General features: G+C 46.0%; 1 protein-coding gene across 1 annotated transcript in view; it reads left to right on the plus strand.

The window, feature by feature from the left end:
* The first annotated feature begins 12,268 nt into the window (after positions 1–12,268).
* The window catches only part of TSPAN33 (tetraspanin 33), a 30,633-nt gene continuing 22,204 nt past the window's right edge, over positions 12,269–20,697 (plus strand). The window contains exon 1 of the mRNA XM_054692651.1: positions 12,269–12,370. Within this exon, the coding sequence (XP_054548626.1) occupies positions 12,269–12,370 (102 nt within the window). The remainder of the gene's footprint in view (positions 12,371–20,697) is intronic.

The raw sequence follows: 20,697 nt of genomic DNA on the forward strand, positions 1-20,697 counted from the left end.
TAAAAGGATCCAAATACTTTTCACGGATTAAATACTTTAAGCTTATTATCACAGGTTTTCATCCATAGTGAATGCCCATAAAAAGTACCACAGAGAACAGTATCTTATTACAAATATATCACCTTGAAGAGGTGAGTCACAACTCTCCTTTGTTCAAGGTGACATAAAATCCAAGACCAATAGTGGTAAAATTTGCCAGTGGTAATTTCTACCCTAGAAATTGCCATCACAAATATGTGGATTTCATAACAGAATGAATGTAGTCCATGAAACCCAATTTATATCCCATCTTTCTTTAAAAAAGAGACAAAGTCCATTGTTTTATGTAATGAAATCATCTCTCTACAGAACTGGTCATATTTGAAATGCAAAATTTAATTAAACTTCAATATATTAATTTATCATTTCCTTGTCATTCCATGAAGAATTTATGACAGACTCCTCTTGACTGAAGAACTCATAATGGCCTTTCCCTTGCAAGAGACTACAGATCTTCCTCAGACCTCATGCCCACTCCCACTCTCTGCTCCTGGTTACAAAAGGCCCATGGGATGAGGTTCAACGTATAACCATGAAGAGGTGAGATGCAAATTGGAGAATTGCACAGTTTTATCAATTTACATCAACCAACCAATTTCTAAACTCGATTTACAATTTTACAGATTCCAAGCCCCTTGCATGGAGGGAAATTCAAGTTCACTTTAAGAAGGAACCCGTGACCTAATCACAAAGGTACACTGTAAATCTTCCCAGCCTTCTCTACTGACAACTCTAACCAGTTTTAGGGGAAACTAGACACTACTCTGAACTAATTCCAGAACTCCCCACATGCCACTGTGGCCCCCTGGTCAGGATAGGGATCAGAGTTGTTAGATGACCAGTGTGGTTCTCCTCAGGTTTATCTGCACTGGGTGCAGCAGGTTTCCACAGTCACTGGCTGGTAATGTCTCCAGTTCTGTCTTATACAATTGGCACAAACGTGCTCAGTAGCTGGCAGGATTCCCACAGTGGTTTCTTAATTCATGGAGCGAGGCAATTACTGTAGGAAAGGCAAGTGGGAGCCTTTAGAACTGCTCTGCCTACCAATGGAATACACTAAAAGCAATACCACATTCCAGAGATTAGTGCCACTCTCAAAGACTTGAGCAACGCAGCAGAATGACAACCAGAACATCCCCATTCAACTTGCTCCTGTGGCTTATGAAGACAAGTGAGTTTCGGAGAATGAAACATAATCATGTGGTGATTTTCATGATAGCTGCTGTTTCCATTGTGTTTTTTTTGCTGGAATAAATCAACCTATCCCCTGGTGCTTGGTATTGATCTGGTAAATGCCTGTCTCTTCTACACCTGTTAGTAAAGTCCATCAGAAGCAGTGCACGGTCAGCAGCAGGCCCAGAATATACCTTCCCTGTGCTATTCCAGAGCCATTCACTCTCCAGCTCTAATCTGCAGGCTCCTTGATTACCTTTTCATTACACAGAATAGCGTGCTGGTCTATTACATTGATGAAGTCATGTTGGTTGGGCCCAATGAGCGGGCAATAGGAACAACATAGATACATTGGTAGTACTCATGTGTGCCAGAGAGATGGAAGCAAATCCCACAAAAATCCAGGAGCCTTCCACCTCAGTAAAATGTCGAAGGGCCCAGTGGTTTTGGTATTTGAGATAACCCTTTGAAGAGAATGAACGTGCCCCACCTGGCCCTTCCTATCTCTAAGAAAGAGACACAGTACTGGGCCTCCCTGGTGGCGCAGGTGGTTGAACGCTGCACTGTGAAGCTGTCCGCAGCCTCTGCAGCACAGGTTCGATCCTGGCCCACCAGGGAGAAACCCACATGGCACAGCAGACCTCTCCTGTCTTGCCCACTGTTCTCCACAGCAGTGTATTTCATCAGTCTACTTGTCTGTTCCCCGCTCTGTCTCTGGTGAATCCTCTCACCCTCCCACACATCTGGCCTGTACCCCAGTTCTTGTATAAATAAATAAATCTTTAAAAAAATAAAAGAAAGAGACACAGTACCTACAAGGCCTCTCTAGATTTGGGGAGGCAACATATACCTCATGCAGGAGTACTGCTCTGACCCATCTATCGGTGACCTGAAAAACTGCCAGAGTTAGTGGCGCTCAAGACAAGAGAAGTTTCTGCTGTAGGTCCAGCCTGCCAGACAAGTGCTCTGCTATTTGATGCATGAATATGAGTGTCTTTGGCAGATAGAAATGCTATATGAAGCTCTAGGTGGACCCCTGTAGGTGGGTCACAGCATGACCCTTGGGATTTTGGAACAAAGCTATGCTATCCTCTGCCAATAATTACTCTCTCCTTTTATAAAATACCTCTGACTTGCTATTGGGTCCCAATAACAAATATCTGGTCATGATCCACCTGACATGGTTCTGAGCTGTCTATCCACCAAGCCATAAATCTGCGCATGCCCAAGAACAGCCCATGAGCAAAGGGAAGTGGCAGAAACGAGGTCGGGAGATGAGCTCAAGCAGGTCCTGAAGATACATGAAATTTGCAGAGGCAAGTAGCACAGATGTCCACACCCATACTCCGGCCACATTGCCTCCCCCTCTCCACCTACCCCTATGGCTTCATGGGATGTTCCTTAAGGAATAAAGGAATAAGTTCACTGAGGAATAAAGAATTTAGGGCTCGTTTACAAATAGCTTTATATGAAGAGTCTGGCCTTACTCAGAAGTGGAGGGGTAAGGTACTATAGCCCCAATCCATGGTGGCCCTGGGGAAAATGTGAAAGAATTCCCTCTGCACCACTGTGGGCAGAACTCCAAGTCATGAACCTTGGTTGTTTATTGTGTCTGAAAAGAGATGGTCAGGCGGACATAAATAGACTGACTTATGGATAGAGGCTAAAGGTTTGGCTGGATGATCAGAGAAAAGAAAGAAACAGGATTGTCACAATGGTGACAAGGAGGTCTGGGGAAGTGGTATGTGGTGAGCAGTATACGAACGGTCACAGAGTTTTAAGACATATGTGTGTTCTGTGTGAATGCTTGTCAAATAACAGTCTCAGTGGAGGAGATGTAAATCTAGTGGACAAGAAGACCTGTCCTATGGGTAGCACCCTCTTTCTCCAACCATCCCTATTTGTGCCCAGTGAGCTTGTGAAATTGGCCAGAACCAGTGAATCCACAAAGAAAGGGGTCACTGTACAGGCTGGGATGATTGTCCTGACTAATCAGGGGAAATGGAGAAACAGCTGCACCTTGGAGGTAATGAGGGGTAGGAGGTCTCCTGAGGCATCCCTTGGACACGATGAAGCTTGTATTATTATGTGATTAAAGAGAGTGAACAACTACCATAAAGTCTATAGGTAAGACTGTTTTGAAGGCCACACCCTTCAGGAACAAAAGCGTGGGTCTGCCCCTCAGATCACAACCAGCCCAGGTGCTTGCTGAGGGCAAAGGGAATGCAGTCACTGAAGAAGGTAGCTGTGAATATCGATGGTCACTGTGTGAGTAACTGCCAAAACAAAGCACAATAGTTAGGCCTATTTTTCTTTACTTTGATATTAATGTATTTTTGTGTATGTATGAATGGGGGGTTATGACACAGGTATAAAATGGTGAATATTACCCAAAGCTGGGTAGACTTTGTATTTTTAGGGGGAAAGGGTAAGTATGTTTTCTATGGTATAAGGGATAGCTGTATTTCCTTAGGGTGAAGGGTGATTTTGTTTTTATCTATTTAAGCCCATCCTCTTACTTAAATCATTTCAAGTTGTCACTACCTATTATTTCAGGTTGCTCTGATCTCTTACTTTGCTGTTTTAGCAATCATGTCGAACCATAATGACAAGAACAGACTTGCTCATCTCCTTACCATAATATCCAGTCTGGCAGCAATCACCCTCTCAGTCTCGCCTGCCAGTCTTTTCACATACCCTATGCACTGTTTTCCATACTTCTAGATCATTATGCATGTGGCTCTCGTCTCTGTTTGGCAAAACCCTCCTTCCCTGGAAGATGTTATTGAATCTCTGAGTACAAAGGATCAGCCCTGGACAGTCTACCCCTACACTTACTGTTGTCTGAGACAAAACAAACAAATCGATTTATGGGTTTAAGTAATGAGTTGGTTGTTTTTTCTGTTACTTGCAGGAAAACACAGTCCTAACAGTTTTATTTTAACTACAACTCATTTTTTCATTATACAGCTACAGTCTTACCTAAAGAAAAATAGTAGGTCATTTAGAGAAGTTTCTTGAAGTGTGGTCCATGGATGATCTACATCAGAATTGCGTAGACTGCTTGTTTAAGAAGGTGAATTTCCCAATGTTTCTTTGCCCAATAAGCTCTGCAAACAAAAAATCAGAATCACTGGGGTAGTGCCTGGAAATCTGCCTTTTTTTTTTTTTAGCACATTTTCTTGTCCTCAGAAAAATTTTGAGATCCACCAAATAATTCAAACAACTGTGAGTCATTTGGTGGGCAGCAGGTAAATGTACTGCTGCTACATTTCTTTTTTCAGTCCTGCACCAATTCCCGGACTTAACCTTAACTTCAATATAATCAAAGAGTGTCCAATCATCTTCTGGAAGTGGGATAAATTGTCAAGCTTCAATAAGAGCACACAATTTCCTATGTGGTTTTCAGCAAATATTCTGCTTTTGTTATTAAGTTTATTTTAACTAATTTTACTAACTCTGCCAATCATATTTCCATTTCATATATGCATATATATATATATACTCAGTTTCACATTTCAATTGTCTAACAAATTTGGAATGAACACAGTCCAATATAATTCTGATTTAATATTCCCTTCATTTAGACTTACTGGAATTATTAATTCTTTTTACGCTCAGAATAATCTTATCCAATTTTGTCTTTCTCACTGCACATAAATTCCTCTTACATGAAAGAAACATAGGTAGACACAATTTTTCAAACAACAAATCTTGAAGTCAAGTATTAGCAGAGGTCATTTATTAAATAATGACAGAGATCACTGATCAATAGTAGCCATTCTTGACCCTGTTTTGAAATCTCTTCTCTCAAAACATTCCAAGTACAGTTCCCTCTCACTAGTTATTAGGTTAGCCTCAATGCATTCCTGCCTCCTCATCTTGTGTTGTTGGTTTTTGTTTTTGTTTTAATTGAAGTACCATTGTGTATATATGAATGGAGTGTTATGAGTCAGGTACAAAATGATGAACATAATCCCAGTGATTCTGATTCTTTGTTTGCACAGCTTATTGGGCAAAGAAACATTGGGAAATTTACCTTCTTAAACAAGCAGACTGGGCAATTCTGACGTAGATCATCCATGGACCACACTTTGAGAAACTTCTCTAAATGACCTAATATTTTTCTTTAGGTAAGACTGTAACTGTACAATGAAAAAATGAGTTATAGTTAAAATAACAATGGTACTTTAATTAAAGGATCCGGATTACACCTTTGTTAGTGTTTCACAGCATAGCATCTCCCCCTCAGATGTGGTCACGATAGCTTCCCACCACCTAAGCACCCATAGTCCTCCCCCATATTCCACTGTGCTCTCCCCCACTGCTAACCCTGCCCCCTGCCCTTCTTCCTCTGGATACTTCAGTTCTATGGTTGGCTCTCAAAGGTTGGTTTTAAAGTCTGTCTTTGACTGAACCTAGTTTCTCTATATCCCACATACAAGTGACACCATCCAGTGTTTATCTTTCTCCTTCTGGCTGATTTCACTTAGCATCATCACTTCCAGCTCCATCCATGTTACTGTGAATGGCTGTCTCTCCATCTAGTTAACCAAGCCTCGCCTCCTCTACAAAGCCTTTTTCAGTTGCTCCAACCCCTTCAGCCAGCTCTCTAACTTCTTGTTCTACTCAACATCATTACCAACTAATTTTCTAAATCCCACTGAAGGAGATTTTAGCATGTTAATCTCCACTGAAAAATTCTTCAATAGCTCCATGTTTTTAACAATAGACACATTCTGAACATCCCACAAGGTGCCCTCTATTAAGTGCCAGAGATACACAGTAGAATAAAAAGACAGCCCCTGCAGGCATTATGGACTGATGAGCTATTCATACCTGGGACACACTGGGGTTCTACAGAATTGTTGAGAGTGAACTGGGAAGAACTTTAAGACCCTCCGTGATCTGTCTGCGATTTATTTTACTAATTTTATCTCCCATTTTTCCTTTTCCTTTGATCCAAGTAAACTAGGCTATTTGCCGCTCCCCAAACATACTTGCTACTTTCTGCCTCGCTTTGATCTCTGTTCCTGAAATGACCTCTTCCCTTTGCTACCCACATTAATTCTGACACGTGTCCTTAAGGATCCAGATTTCAAATGCCACCTTCTTTGTGAAATGTTATGATTGCTCATAAAGTTCCTATTAAATCAACTTTCTTCAAAAGAACCCCAAATAACACAAGTGCAATGACTGCTTTTGATTAAGTCCTGTTTTGAACAAAACAGTTGTAAGAGACATTTTAGGGTAGATTAGGGAAATCTGAGTAAGAACTGAGTGCAAAATGGTACTAGGGAATTATCAGGAATTGTAATGTTATTATAGTTACATTCAAATTAATTATTTTTAGATATGAAATTGAATTAATTAGGGTGAAATATGATGGTTGTAGCGTAAAAATGGATGGAGCAAATAAAGCAAAAATGTGAAAATTTGATAATGGGGATATAGATGTTGTTGGATTATTCTTTTCCCCTTTCTTTCTATATATTTGAAAACATTTCTAAATAAAAGTAAAAATAAGACCCCAGACCTCTTTTTTTTTTTTTTTTTTTGCTTATAAAAGTAAAACATGTTCACTAACGTCAATTTGGGAGAGGAAGAAAAATAACACAAATAAAAAGCAGCCATTATCCTACCATGCAGAGATAATCATTATTTATATTTTATCTGTTTCCTTCTATATATTTACAACTAGAATTCTTTTTCTTTTACAAAATTGTAATTACTCTAGACATATGGTTTTGTATTGAGCTCAGATTTTATTTTATTTTATTTTTTAAATTTATTTATTTATTTATTTTTAAACATTTATTTATTTGTACAAGCACTGGGTATAGTAAGAAGCACGGGAGGGTGAGAGAATTCACCAGAGCCAGAGCGGGGAGCAGAGCAGGCAGAAGGACCGAAGTACACTGCTGAGGGGAGCAGCGGGCGGCAGGAGAGGTCTGCGCGCCATGTGGGACCCTCCTCTGGTGGCCGGGGAGCAGCTGGGGATCGAACCGGTGCTGTAGAGGCTGCGGGCAGCTTCGCAACCCAGCGCTCAACCGCTGTGCCACCAGGGAGGCCCTGAGCTCAGATTTTAAAAGCACATATACAAAGAGTAAAACGAAGAGCACATAAATAAAAGAGAATGATGCATTTTGTAGGTATATTTTTATCAATAAAAAATTAAAATACAAAAAAGAAAGCCCTTTATTAAACAGAGGTTTGCAGACAAATCTAATTTTTCTAGACTCACATACCTGCAGTTAATTCTCATACAATCTTAGATCCCAAAGACAGGCTTTTCAATAGTACATCTCAAACTACAACAGTCACTTGCCTCTTTGAAGTTTCCAGTATCTGTGTGTTTATTTTTTTTAAGATTTATTTATTTATGCATACAAGAGCTGGGGTACAGGCCAGCAGTGCTGGGGAGAGGGGTGGGGGGGTGAAAAAGGATTCACAAGAGACAGAGTGGGGAACAGAACAGGCAGACTGACTGAAATACACTGCTGAGGGGAGCAGCAGGCGAGACAGGAGAGGTCTGCCTCACCATGTGGGTTGCTCCCCTCCGGGGATTGAACTTGTGTTGAAGAGGATGCGGACTGCTCTATAGTGCGGTGCTTAACCCCTTGCGCCACCAGGGAGGCCCTCATTGACTTCTGATCCTATCTCTACCTATTCATTCCTTGTCCCGTCCATTATCCATTTTAATTTCTTTTTATTGGCTTGTTTTGTCTACAAACATGTCAGGTATGTTAAAAGAGAACTTCCCCTTATTCTACAGTCCCTCAGAGTGCCAATAACCTCCTAATTTCTAGATAGAGGTTTCCATGATCTTTCTCCTCAGTTTTCATTTTACCCTCCACCCCTTCCTTAACTCCTTGTGATCTGTTTCCTTCTTCCTGGCTATAAGAAAACTGATCTCTGGGGGCCTCCCTGGTGGTGCAAGGGGTAAGTACCACACTATGAAGCAATCCGCAGCCTCTGCAGCACCAGTTTGACCTCCAGCTAGCCAGGGAGCAACCCACATGGTGCAGCAGACGGCTCCTGTCTCGCCCGCTGCTCCCCTCAGCAGTGTATTTCAGTCAGTCAGCCTGTTCTGATCCCCACTACGTCTCTGGTGAATCCTTTCACCCCCTGTATCTCTGGTCTGTACCCCAGCTCTTATATACATAAATAAATAAATCTTAAAAAAGAATAGAAAAGAAGAGAAAACTGATCTCTGGATGGCCATTGAATAGCAACAGTCAGCAGCTTGGTCTCTTTATCAGTCCTCACCCCTGGAACATCTCCTTAACCTCTTATCCAATGGGGCCTGTCAATCCCCCCCACTCCCTGCCCCTTTGTACTGAAACTGATCTCCCAGTGATCACCTCTCAATGGCCAATCTCCCTGTAGCTAGGCATGGCTCACTTCTTTGATACCTGCTGCTGGTTCTCCTGTCATCCCCACATCCCCCCACACTGTAGCTTTTCCTATCAATTCCATCCATTACCCCTAAATTGGATCTAATTATCTAGAGTATTAATAGTGGCCTCCTAACAAATATAAGCATACCCTATGCTCCAGCTTTTTTTTTTTTAAAGATTTATTTATTTATTTATACAAGCACTGGGTACAGTCAGAAGCGCGGGAGGGTGAGAGAATTCACCAGAGCCAGAGCGGGGAGCAGAGCAGGCAAACTGACGAAATACACTGCTGAGGGGAGAAGCGGGCGGCCGGAGAGGTCTGTGCGCCGCTCCAGATTATTTTTCACTGTATACAGAGTGTGTGTTTCTGCCTCCAGGCTTTGGCTCACCCTTTTGTGCCCCTGAATTATCTTCTCCCTCCATCTCGGCAGTTCTAAATCTCATCTTCCCCTAATTTCACTTGCTATGTTATCTTTTCTAACCGTCCACCAAATGTGTTAAAGTTATTTGTGCAGTAATCATGTCCTTACTGGATTCTAAATTCTGTTCAAACAAAATACTGTATTTTGAGCCCTTCTATGTGCCAACCCCTGCTAAGTGACTGCATGACTTATCTTGTTTAATCCTCACATCTACATGGTAGGCCAGGAGTCTCCCCATGTAACATTCAAGAAATGGGGTCTCCCTGGTGGCACAAGAGGTTAAGCACTGCGCTACGAAGCAATCTGCAGCCTCTGCAGCACGAGTTCGATTCCCCGCCTGCCAGGGAGCAAGCCACGTGGCGCAGCAGACCTCTCCTGTCTCTCCCGCTGCTCCCCTCAGCAGTGTATTTCAGTCAGTCTGCCTGTTCTGTTCCCCACTCTGTCTCTGTTCTGTTTCCCACTCTCACCCTGGCATCTCTGGCCTTACCCCAGCTCTTGTATGCATAAATAAATAAATCTTTAAAAAAAAAAAAACATTAAAGAAATGGAAGCTTGCCCAGGTCATGTGGCTGATGAAAGGTGAAATCAATGGCTTTCACAAAAATACCATAAACTGGGTGGCTGATAAACTACAGAAATATATCCTTCATGCTTAAGAAGGCTGGGAAGTCCAAGATGAATACACACTGGCAGATTCAGGGTCTGGTGAGAGCCAGCTCTCTGCATGTAAGCAGCTGTGCTTTCACTATGTGCTCACATTTATAGGGACACTAATCCCATTCATGAGGTCTCCATGGTCAAGACCTAAGCACTAAGGGCCTCTTCTCCTAATTCCTTTACCTTGGGGGTTGGAATTTCACACACGAGTGAGGGGAGCACAAACATTGTGTCTATCGCGTTCAGGTTTGTAATACTTCACGTCTCCCCCACCTACGCTGCATCCAACCTGTGTGTGGGGGGCAGCAACATGTTAAACATGGTGTCTATTTGTAAACCAAGACTCAAAGGAAGTAGGGAGGTGGTGCTTGAACAGTAATGAATTAAGGTGGCAAGATTACATTGTGATGTTTCTGTATTTCCACGACTGGGTTTTAAAGCTTAAAAATATATAGTTACTAAACAGAACTGTAGTTACGCCTACCCACTCTCTAACTGTTACTTGTAGGTTAGTTTTGTGTCTCTGATTTTATTGTCATCCCCCAGCGATTATATTTACCCTCTTGTATCCCCAGAGCTTTCGGCGCATTGCTCAACACAGGTGGTGTATGTACCTGTTGATTTTTATCTATCTATCTATCTATCTATCTATCTATCTATCTATCTATCTATCTATCTATCTATCTATCTATCTGTCTGTCTGTCTGTCTGTCTGTCTGTCTGTCTGTCTGTCTGTCTGTCTGTCTATCTATCTGTCTGTCTATCTATCTATCTATCTATCTATCTATCTATCTATCTATCTATCTATCTATCTATCTATCTATCTATCTACACAAGCAAGCACTGGGCACAGTCAGAAGTGCGGGAGGGTGAGAGAATTCACCAGAGCCAGAGCAGAGAGCAGAGCAGGCAGAAGGACCGAAGTACACTGCTGAGGGGAGCAGCGGGCGGCAGGAGAGGTCTGTGCGCCATGCGGGACCCTCCTCTGGTGGCCGGGGAGCAGCTGGGGATCGAACCGGCACTGCAGAGGCTGCGGGCAGCTTCGCAGCCCAGCGCTCAAGCTGCGCCACCGGGGAGGCCCCGTACCTGTTGATTTTAACGCATGTGTTTGCATATGTGCACGGAAGCTGGGCACCGGACGTGGCGGTGCTGGGCGGCGCACATTCCTTCTGCCCAGCAGTAACTGCATCCCCGACGCTCTCCTTGTTGCGGGGTGGGCTGGACGAGGGGAGGCAGAACCACTGACCCTTCAGCAAGGTCGGTGTCCCCCAACTTCTTAGGGACAAGTGGGACTGTTAGGGGGAAAATTTGTGTTTTTACATCAGTTGAACCATTTTTAAGATTTTTTTTCCTGTAATTTTTACATATCTGCTGTCTTGTTTTGGCTAATGCCTCCAGATTTTTTTTTGGCTTGAACTGATAAACTTTTTTCCTGGAGTAGAAAACTTTTGCTTTCCACAATGGACAAACACCTGAAGAGACTGGTTTTCTTTCACACTGAAACCTAAAAAAATGTTCATCTAAGACTGCATCCCAACCTCCATATATTCGATCTTCATCACCATGGAAATGGTGGCAAAAAGTGAAAGGGGGGAATTGTTAGGGGGAAAAGGCAGTCCCAAAGCTAATTCCATACAGGCTTTGTGGACTCCACCCCCACCCCAGGCCAAAGCCAAAGACACTGGGAACTCCAAATCCCATCCCCACCAAAGGGAAGGTGGCTGGGACCTGAGGGTGGGGTTAAGCAGCCAGGTGGATACAAAAGGCAGACACGTGGGCTTTGGGGGCCCCCATTTTGGCTCTCCGCTAGCTCGCAGCGTCGGGCCAGCTCTGGGAGTGACTTTGGGTTTCCAGGTCGTCGAATCGGGTAGGACGCATTAAAGACTTTATTTCCCTATTTTCTCCCTGAGTTGTCCATTTTCCTTATTTCCTTTTCTCTTGTAAATAAACCTTTTATTAACCTTTTGTGTGTGTGTAGAGTATTCATAAGTCCCTTTAAAGCGCGCGGGTGAGGACCCACAGCCAGGAACCCGTTTAATATCGGGGTTGCTCTATAACAGGACAAGTGGCGTTCAGCCACCCGAGATTGAGCAATGACAGGTATGTGATGCCTTGGATGCCCGGGGCTGTGCGCGCGCTGCCCTCCGCCGGCAGGCGGGGGTAACCCGTTGAACCCCATTCGTGATGGGGATCAATTATTCCCCTTGAACGAGGAATTCCCAGTAGGCGCGGGTCCTAAGCTTGCCTTGATTAAGTCCCTGCCTTTTGCGCACACCGCCCTATTCCCTGGAAGAACAGGTGGTCCCCCACAACCCCCCCCACCAACCCCCTTGTGGGGAGGGGCCTGGACTCGTGTCATCAGCCACCCACCAATGAGGAGTCAGGTGGGGCAGCTGCTCCCCGCGCGGGGCGGGTTTCCAGGGGCCTGCGCGCCGCCTGCGCTCGCTTCTCCGGTAAAGCAGCTGCGCTGCTGCCCGGCGGCCCCGGCCCCGGCCCCGGCCCCGGCCCCGCGCGGAGCGAGCCCGTGGGCCGGCGGCCGCGGGGAGCTAGGCCCCCGGGGGCGCCCGCGGCGGGGCCATGGCCCGGAGCCCCGGGGCGCCGGCCGCCTACGGGGAGGAGTTCTCCTTCGTCAGCCCGCTGGTGAAATACCTGCTGTTTTTCTTCAACATGCTTTTTTGGGTGAGTCTTGGGCTTCAGGGCACCCCCTTCCCGCGGAGGATGGAGTGGGGTGCCGGCGGCCGAGGAGGGGCGCCCCGGGATGCCGGGTGCTGGGCGAACGCGGGGAGCGGCGCTGCCTAGTTTTCCTGGGCTCGCGGCACTTTGGGGTAATTTATCCCGGGGAAGGACATCTCGGCGGCCGGGTCTGCGGGGTGCGGGGTGCGGGGTGCGGGAGGGGAGCGGCGGGGGTCTGCGAGCGGTTCTATGCAGACTTCTGGGTATTCTCTGGGCTTCGGATGAGGGTCTGCGTCAGACAAGAAAGGTGAGTTTGATCGGGAGGAGCGGCTTTTCCTGTTGGCCCAAGACGCACTGGCATATTCGCGATGGGGGACTTCCAGGCCTGGCGGCGGGAGGCCCTGCGGCGCGGAAAAAAGAACAAGAGGGGGAAACCCAGCTCTTCCCTGCCCTCACCTCGGAGGCGAGGGGTGAAGGGGCTTCACCTTTTCCTTCTGCAGACCTCAGGGGCTTCCCTCTTCCTAAGGCTGGGAAGGGACGCGCGAGGTCTGCAGGTGCGGACGTCTTTCCCAGCACTGCCCCAAACTTCACCCCACTCTCTCAGGACCGCTCTCCACCCGCCTCCGCCGCAGGCGGACAGTTTCCAGCTTCTTTGAAAAGGACCCTGTGGTGGACTGGAAGGGTCCTTTCGTAATCTTTTGCTTGGGGGTGAAAATTGTGGGAAAAATAGTGGACTGGCACCACCTGGGTTCTCAGGCCCACTCTGCTATTAATTGTTGACTTGACTAACCTGGGCAGCTTGTTCACCACTGAAGGTGTCAGTCTCCTCCTTCATGACATCAAACCCAGTATGATCAGGAACTGAGAATCCAGCTGGGTCAGATGGGGAAATGCTAGCTCAATCCAATTTCATGTTGCAGGAGTCCGTGGGTCCCTTCAAATTTGAGAGCACAGGGAGGTTCCACCTCCATCCCTCCATTTTTCTTTCAGCACCAACCCCCCTGCAGAGTTGCTGCTCTAAGAGCCATTATCCTTGCCCACTCTGCCTGAGACCTAAAGTTCAGATTTGCAGGAGGGAGAAATCATGAGTCTAAAATATGTTTCCTAGGAGAGGGAGCAGACCAGGCATCTAAGCCAGTTGCTGGAAAGGTTTCACAGAGGCCGTGGTGTGAAGAACAGACACAAAGTACGTAAGTGCTAGCCTGTTGGGACAAATGAGAGAAATCCCAGAGGGTGGTGATGACAGCTCGCTCTCAGCCATTGTGCTGGGGAAAATCAAATTTGAACACCTATGAAATTCTCAGTTTTAGAACTGGGAAAAATCTTTGGGAGCCATCTCGTCCAGCGTTGGCATTTTATTTTACATGTGAGCAAGCTAAAGCACAGAGAAGTTAATTGTTTTATCCAGAGCCCAACAGCTGGTCGGTAGGCTTGACCTGGTGATTTTCTACTGAACCACAGTGCTGCTAGGGGAATTCCTTGGCCCAGATGGCTGCTCCTTAGCTAGGGTGCTGGAGTATTAATAGTCAACACAGGTTCCCACCCATGGTCTAGGTTCTGGTTCAGCTGCAAGCTAGGGAAGAATAGAAGAAAATCTCACCACCACTCTGCTAGGACTGGGGGTTGTCAGAGCCATCAGTGGCATCCCAGGTCCTGACTTCCTCTGTCAACTAAGGCTCTGCCTCTCCTTTGGAGCTCTTGACTGCCCACCCTTAGCTGTGGCCTTGACTGCCCACCCTTCTGCTGGTTTCAAACAGTCTCCACCTAAGAAAGGTCCCTGCTCCAAAATGGTGATGCCGGGGACACGCTCCCCTATGCGTTGGGTCTGCCCAGGTGATGGGTGCTCGCTCCCCTCTGGGCTCGGACTGTAGGCCAGAAGAGGCCTGGTGTGGGTGAACCTCCCAGCTCACCTCTGGCTCCTCTGGGAGCCTTCTGCTGGTTTCAAGCCATCTCTACTGAAGAAAGGTCCCTGTTCTAAAATGGCGATGCGGGGGACGCGCTCCCCAGTGTGCCTGGTCTGCCCCAGTGGTGGGTGCCGCTCCCCTCTGGGTTCGGACTGCAGGCCAGAAGGAGCCTGGCGTGGGCGAACTTCCCAGCTCACCTCTGGCTCCTCCAGGAGCCCTCCGCCAGCTTCAAGCAGTCTCCACCAAAGAAAGGTCCCTGCTCCAAAATGCCGATGCGGGAACGAGTTCCCCTGCACACCTGGTCTGCCCGAGATGCATCTTTAGATCCAGCTCCAGATCTTAAAGAAAGCAATAGTCCACAAAATGATGTATTTATCCTTAAATAGTTCACAGAGGCAGAAAATTTTTCTCTTTTAGAGGAAAAAGATTAAGGACAGAGAGACAGATATATTGGCTAGGGTAACACAGTAAATTTGTGCCAGAAAGAAACTGGGCCTCTTGTCCTTTAGTGCGCTATTTCTAGAGTCTCTGGCTTTTTATGAGGTTAAAGTAGGGCCAAGAAGGGGCTCTTCTCTACTTTGGGGTGGTGCCAGCTTGGTTAGCTAGGTTCTCTGACCTTGAATGAGGCATTTTTACCAAAGGAAATGGGTCTATGGAGCCAATCCCTCTCCCTGGCTGTCACCTCCCAAAGTCGTCTGTCTAATAAAAGGAGGGTAAGGTAAGGTAGATTGGGTTGGGATGGGGTGAGGAAGTTCAAGAAAATGACCTAGGTTCTAGCCCAACTTCTGCTGCTCACTGGCTGAGTGAAATGGGGAAAGTTATGTGAATTCTCCCAGCATCAGTTCTGTAAAATGGAGACACAAACCCTCTCTCAAGGGTTGTGGTGAGAATACAGTGAGACAGGTGTACAAAGTATTTAGCCCAGCCCCTGGTCCTCAGCACTCCACAAAAGGTAGCTATTACTGTTGTTGTTGGAAATCACACCTAGAGGTCACCTTTTGGGGATGGGCTTGGAGAGCTGGGTAAGCACTCCTCCTGACAAGTGGCAGGTAGCTGGGGTTCGGGGCTAGGTGAAGACCAATCTTGAGCCTGAGTTCCTTCAGCCCTTGAGCCTCTTTGCTCACATTCCTATTATTTGCTAGAGGGAAATAATGATTAATGTTATCTTTATTTTTTTTAGATTAATTAATTAATTAATTAATTAATACAAGCACTGGGTACAGTCAGAAGCGCGGGAGGGTGAGAGAATTCACCAGAGTGAGAGCAGGGAGCAGAGCAGGCAGAAGGACAGAAGTACATTGCTGAGGGGAGCAGCGGGCAGCAGGAGAGCTCTGCGCGCCATGTGGGACCCTCCTCCGGTGGCTGGGGAGCAGCTGGGGATCGAACCGGCACTGCAGAGGCTGCGGGCAGCTTCGCAACCCAGCGCTCAACCACTGCACCACCGGGGAGGCCCCTGTCTTTATATTTTATAGAGAAGGTTTGATATGTGACATATGTAGTATATAAAAATTGATGTGTGCGTGTGTGTATGCATAAAATCGGTCATAGGAAAGGGGCCCCACTGTTATCTCTGAGGACCTTCCCTAAAGACAGGTCCATTCCTCAAGGCTCATTACACACGTTGGACTGAAGATTCAATCCAATGGAGATGGCCTCCGAGAACTAACTTGTCTGTATTTATTGGCATTTGGGCTTTAGAGCCAGGAGGAGAACACTTATGAAGGGCCTTGGCTTGTGGCCCTATAACCTTACCTCTCTTAGTATTGGTGGCCCTGAAGTATCCTAAGGGTTTTTCTCACAAATAAAATCATGGCTCTCTTTTTCCAATTTTCAGGAGAAAGAAAGTCAATATTATAGAGAGAATTTTCTCCATTTTCTATTTTTCCCAGGTACATTATTGCCTGTAGCTCTGCTTATCTGCCAGCAAGTCCGTGCACCAGCTAGCAGAAGGCAAAGGGGAGAGAACAAGTAGCAACCAAATATTATGGAAAACTGGAAACACTTTAGAGTACTGCCATATTACTGTTTTATGGGATGAAGAGACATATGTCTAACATCCAGATCCTCTATTAGTACATTGTTCTTCATTTCTATGTAGAAATTAGTATGTTGTGCTTCTTTACACGATATGCTGAGAACACAAAATTGTATTTGTGTCAAAAATACATCATCCAAATCTAATTGTGAGGAAACAATCACATATATCCAAATTGAGGAGCATTTTGCAAAAACAACTGTCCTGGACTTATCAAAAATGTCAGAATGTTATAGGACAGAGAGAGGGGCAGCCCAAACCCCGCAAACCTGCCTATTTTAAATGGGTTCTGCCATCCGCCGCATCAACACAAAACATAGGAGACTTTAATGGGAAGGAACTTTAATAAAACTAGGAAACAATACAGGTAAGTCAAAGAGTCTAGTTTCTAAATGAAGCACCCAAAGTTACCCATCCCCTCGTGGGTAAAAGTCCATCCATATGGGATCGGCCCAGAACAAGGCCCCAAAGCCTGCTAAAAGTCTAAAGCATCTTCCAGTGGGGACCCACAGAAAAGGGTCACAAACAACCGGACAAGTCCGGAAGGAAAAGAGCAAAATCAACATCAAGATAAAAGCTGCCATTGTCACCTCCCCACAGGTCTCACTCACATCTGTGTCACCCAGTCCACGACCAAAAGACAAGCGCAGTTTCTTCACGTGTCTCTAGGCTCCATGCGCCTCCTCCAGGTCTCCTGGCTCTATCCTGCTTCCTTCCTCAGTCTCTTCTGCAGCTTCTTCTCTCCCTGCTCAGCTCCACCCTCCCTTGGGTGGGGCAGGGAACCTCCCCCTTTCCTGGGGACCACCCTGTTACAATAACAAGTATTGGCAAGGATGTGGAGAAACTGGAACCCTCATATATTGCTAGTGGGAATGTAAAATGGTGCAGCCACTGTGGGAAAGTAGTTTGGCAGCAGCAACTCAGAAAATTAAACACAATTATCATGTGATCTGGCAATTCCACTCCTGGGTATATGTCGCCTCATGGGGCCACAGCATTGGGGCAGTGCAGGAGGGAAGAAAAACAACTTAAAGTCCAAGTAGAGAGAGAAAGAGAGACCTAGAGGGCCTTACACCTTAGGGACCACAGCACCTTTTCTCCAGGGCAATCTCACATTTATTGGGAATCAGGTTCAGGGAAGCGAGAACATTGAGGGATGTGTGGTGAGGATGTGTATTGGGGATGCAGAAATGTCTGGCACAAGCTAGGGGGCTAGTGAATAGGGGCTGTTGCCTGGGGGCTCCATTGTTTCTGCTTATCAAAATATCCTATTTCTAGTTCCTGTTTACACTTAACCTTCTGTCAAGGCAGTCTAGCAGGCTATGCTAATTTGGCCATAATATCTGCCTGCTATTTTCAGCAGATACTGTCTTTCCAGTATGTTCTTTATACCAAGACTTTTGTCCTGGTCAGAGGCCCCCTACTTGACTCTATGTTTTAGCTTGACCAGCAGGAACTCTGGTCACCAAGACAATAACCCGAGAACAAGTGGGCTGGGGAATCCACAGGTACATGCCCAAGAGAACTAAAAAATAGGTATTCAGCCAAAAACTTGGATATTCATAACAACACTATTTATAATGGTCAAAAGGTATAAACAAACAATAGGGGGATGAATGAATAAACCAATGGTGTTTTATCCATGCAGTGGAATATTATTAAACCACAAAAAGTAATAAGTACTGACACATGCTGCAAGGTAGGTGAACCTTGAAAACATTACGCTAAGTGAAAGAAACCAGACACAAAGGGTACTTATTGTATGATTCCATTTTTTGGAATGTACAAAATAGGCAAAGTCATAGAGATGAAAGCAGAATTGTTGCCAGGGTTTGGACGAATGAAGGGAGGATTCAATGGGTACAGAGTTTCTGTTCAGGGTGATGAAAAAGTTCTGGAATCTGTTTGTGGTGAGGGATGCACAACAATGTGAACATACTTAAGTTCACTGGACTGTACATTTTAAAAGGGTTAATTTTGTGGTATATGTATTTTACCACAGTGTTTAAAGAGTCAGTGTCTGGGAATGTTAGGAGGAAAAGGCTGTCCTAAAGCTAATTCCGTACAGGCTTTGTAGACTACACCCCCACCCCAAACCAAAGCCAAAAGACACTGGGAACCCCAAATCCCATCACCACCAAAGGGAAGGTGGCTGGGACCTGAGGGTGGGGTTAAGCAGCCAGGTCGGTATAAAACCAGACACGTGGGCTTTGGAGGGGTCCCCCATTTTGGCTCCCCGCCAGCTCGCAGCGTCTGGCCAGCTCTGAGAGTGCCTTTGGGTTTCCAGGTCGGCGGATCGGGTAGGACGAAATTAAGAAAGGCAGACGGAGCCTGATGACGGAAAGAAAACAGGTAATTTCAGCCCTTAGAGTCCCCAGCAACCAGCAACAGTTGCGCGGATTTTTGGGTATGGCTGGGTTTTGTAGGATTTGGATTCCTAATTTTGGACTAATAGCAAAACCCTTATATGATGCTCTCAAAGGCCTGGACTCTGAAACTTTGTCTTGGACTCCAGAATGTCCAAAGGCCTTTGATGAAATAAAAGTAAAGTTGATCTCAGCATCAGCATTAGGGCTTCCAGATCTTAGGAAGCCGTTCAGACTTTATGTACATGAGAGACAGGGGGTTGGCCTAGGAGTGCTGATCCAATTGTTGGGGCCAAAATGCAGCCCGTTGCATATCTGTCCAAACAATTGGACCACACCACTAGGGGATGGCCTCCATGATTATGTGCTGTGGCTGCCACTTGTGACCTCCTACACGAGGCAGAGAAGTTTATATTGGGTCAGCCCATCACTGTGTGTGTGCCACATCAGGTCTTGACATTGCTAGAGCAGAAGGGTGGACTTTGGTTGACTGCCGGGCGAATGGGAAAATATCAAGCAGCTCTGTTGGACAATCCTAATGTGAAACTGCAGGTTTCTAATACCCTGAAGCCTGCCACACTGCTTCCAAGCAGTGCAGACAGATCTGAGGATGACACTTTAATCCATAACTGTTTAGAAACCATAGACACAGTGTATGCCAGCCGACCAGATCTAATGGACCAGCCTCTGCCAGATCCAGAGTGGGAGTTATTTACAAATGGCTGCAGCTTCATGGATCAAGGCCGTCGATGTGTGGGATACGCAGTGGTGACGCTCCAGAACACCGTGGAAGCCAAGGCTCTTCCGGCAGGTACATCAGCGCAGAAAGCCGAATTAATAGCCCTTACCCATGCCTTGGAACTCTCGAAAGGTAAAAGAGTCAATATATTTACTGACTCAAAATACTCTTTTATGATTCTCCATATGCATGGGGCCATTTGGAAGGAGCGGGGACTTCTTACCGCTAGTAACAAGGATGTCAAACACCCATTAGAAATCCTGGCCTTCGCGCAGACCTCTCCTGCCGCCCGCTGCTCCCCTCAGCAGTGTACTTCGGTCCTTCTGCCTGCTCTGCTCCCTGCTCTGGCTCTGGTGAATTCTCTCACCCTCCCGCGCTTCTGACTGTATAAATAAATAAATAAATGTTTAAAAAAAAAAAAGAAAAATCTTTAAAAAAAAAAAAAGAAATCCTGGCCTTGTTAAAGGCGGTAGCTTTACCATCAGCGGTTGCCATGATGCATTGTCCGGGCCACCAAAAGGATGGGTCTGACATGGCAAAGGGCAACAGGGCAGCTGATCGGGTGGCTAAGGCTGCTGCCCATTCTGCCCCCCAGGGTGCACTCATCCCTCTTGTGGACCTGACTCAGTATGCTCCTGAATACACCGAGCGGGATGAGGTGAGAACTCATGCATGGGGATTTACTGAATTTGACCCCAGCTCTACTTGGAGAGTAAACTCCCATGGGATGATACTCCTCCTGGAGGCCCTGGTATATCCGGTGCTAAAACATCTTCACAAAGGATCTCACTATGGGAGAGATGCCTTATTAGAAATAGTGCTCCCATATTTGAAGGGACCATATTTGCATAGAATAGCACAACGGATCACCCGAGGTTGTCAACTATGTGCAGGAATAACCCCAAGAATGACTCCCACCCTAAAGCCATTGGGGTTCAATATCGAGGCAAGTGCCCTTTTGAGGACTGGCAGGTGGACTTTACACAAATGCCTAGAACAACAGGCAACTTCAAATACCTATTGGTTTTTGTGGATATGTTCTCGGGATGGGTGGAAGCATTTCCAACAAAGACGGAAAAAGCTTCCGAGGTTGCAAAACAGCTGCTGAAGGAGATAATTCCTCACTTTGGGTTGCCGGACTCTATCCAGAGTGATAATGGGCCAGCATCTGTCTCTGATGTTACTCATGCAGTAAGCAGTGTGTTACAGATCAACTGGAAATTGCATGCTGCATGGAGACCGCAGCCTTCTGGACAAACGGAGAAAAAGAACCACACCTTGAAGAAAAC

The sequence above is a fragment of the Talpa occidentalis genome, unplaced genomic scaffold (genome assembly GCF_014898055.3).
Source record: "Talpa occidentalis isolate TD23 unplaced genomic scaffold, MPIMG_talOcc4v2.1, whole genome shotgun sequence".
NCBI lineage: Eukaryota > Metazoa > Chordata > Mammalia > Eulipotyphla > Talpidae > Talpa > Talpa occidentalis.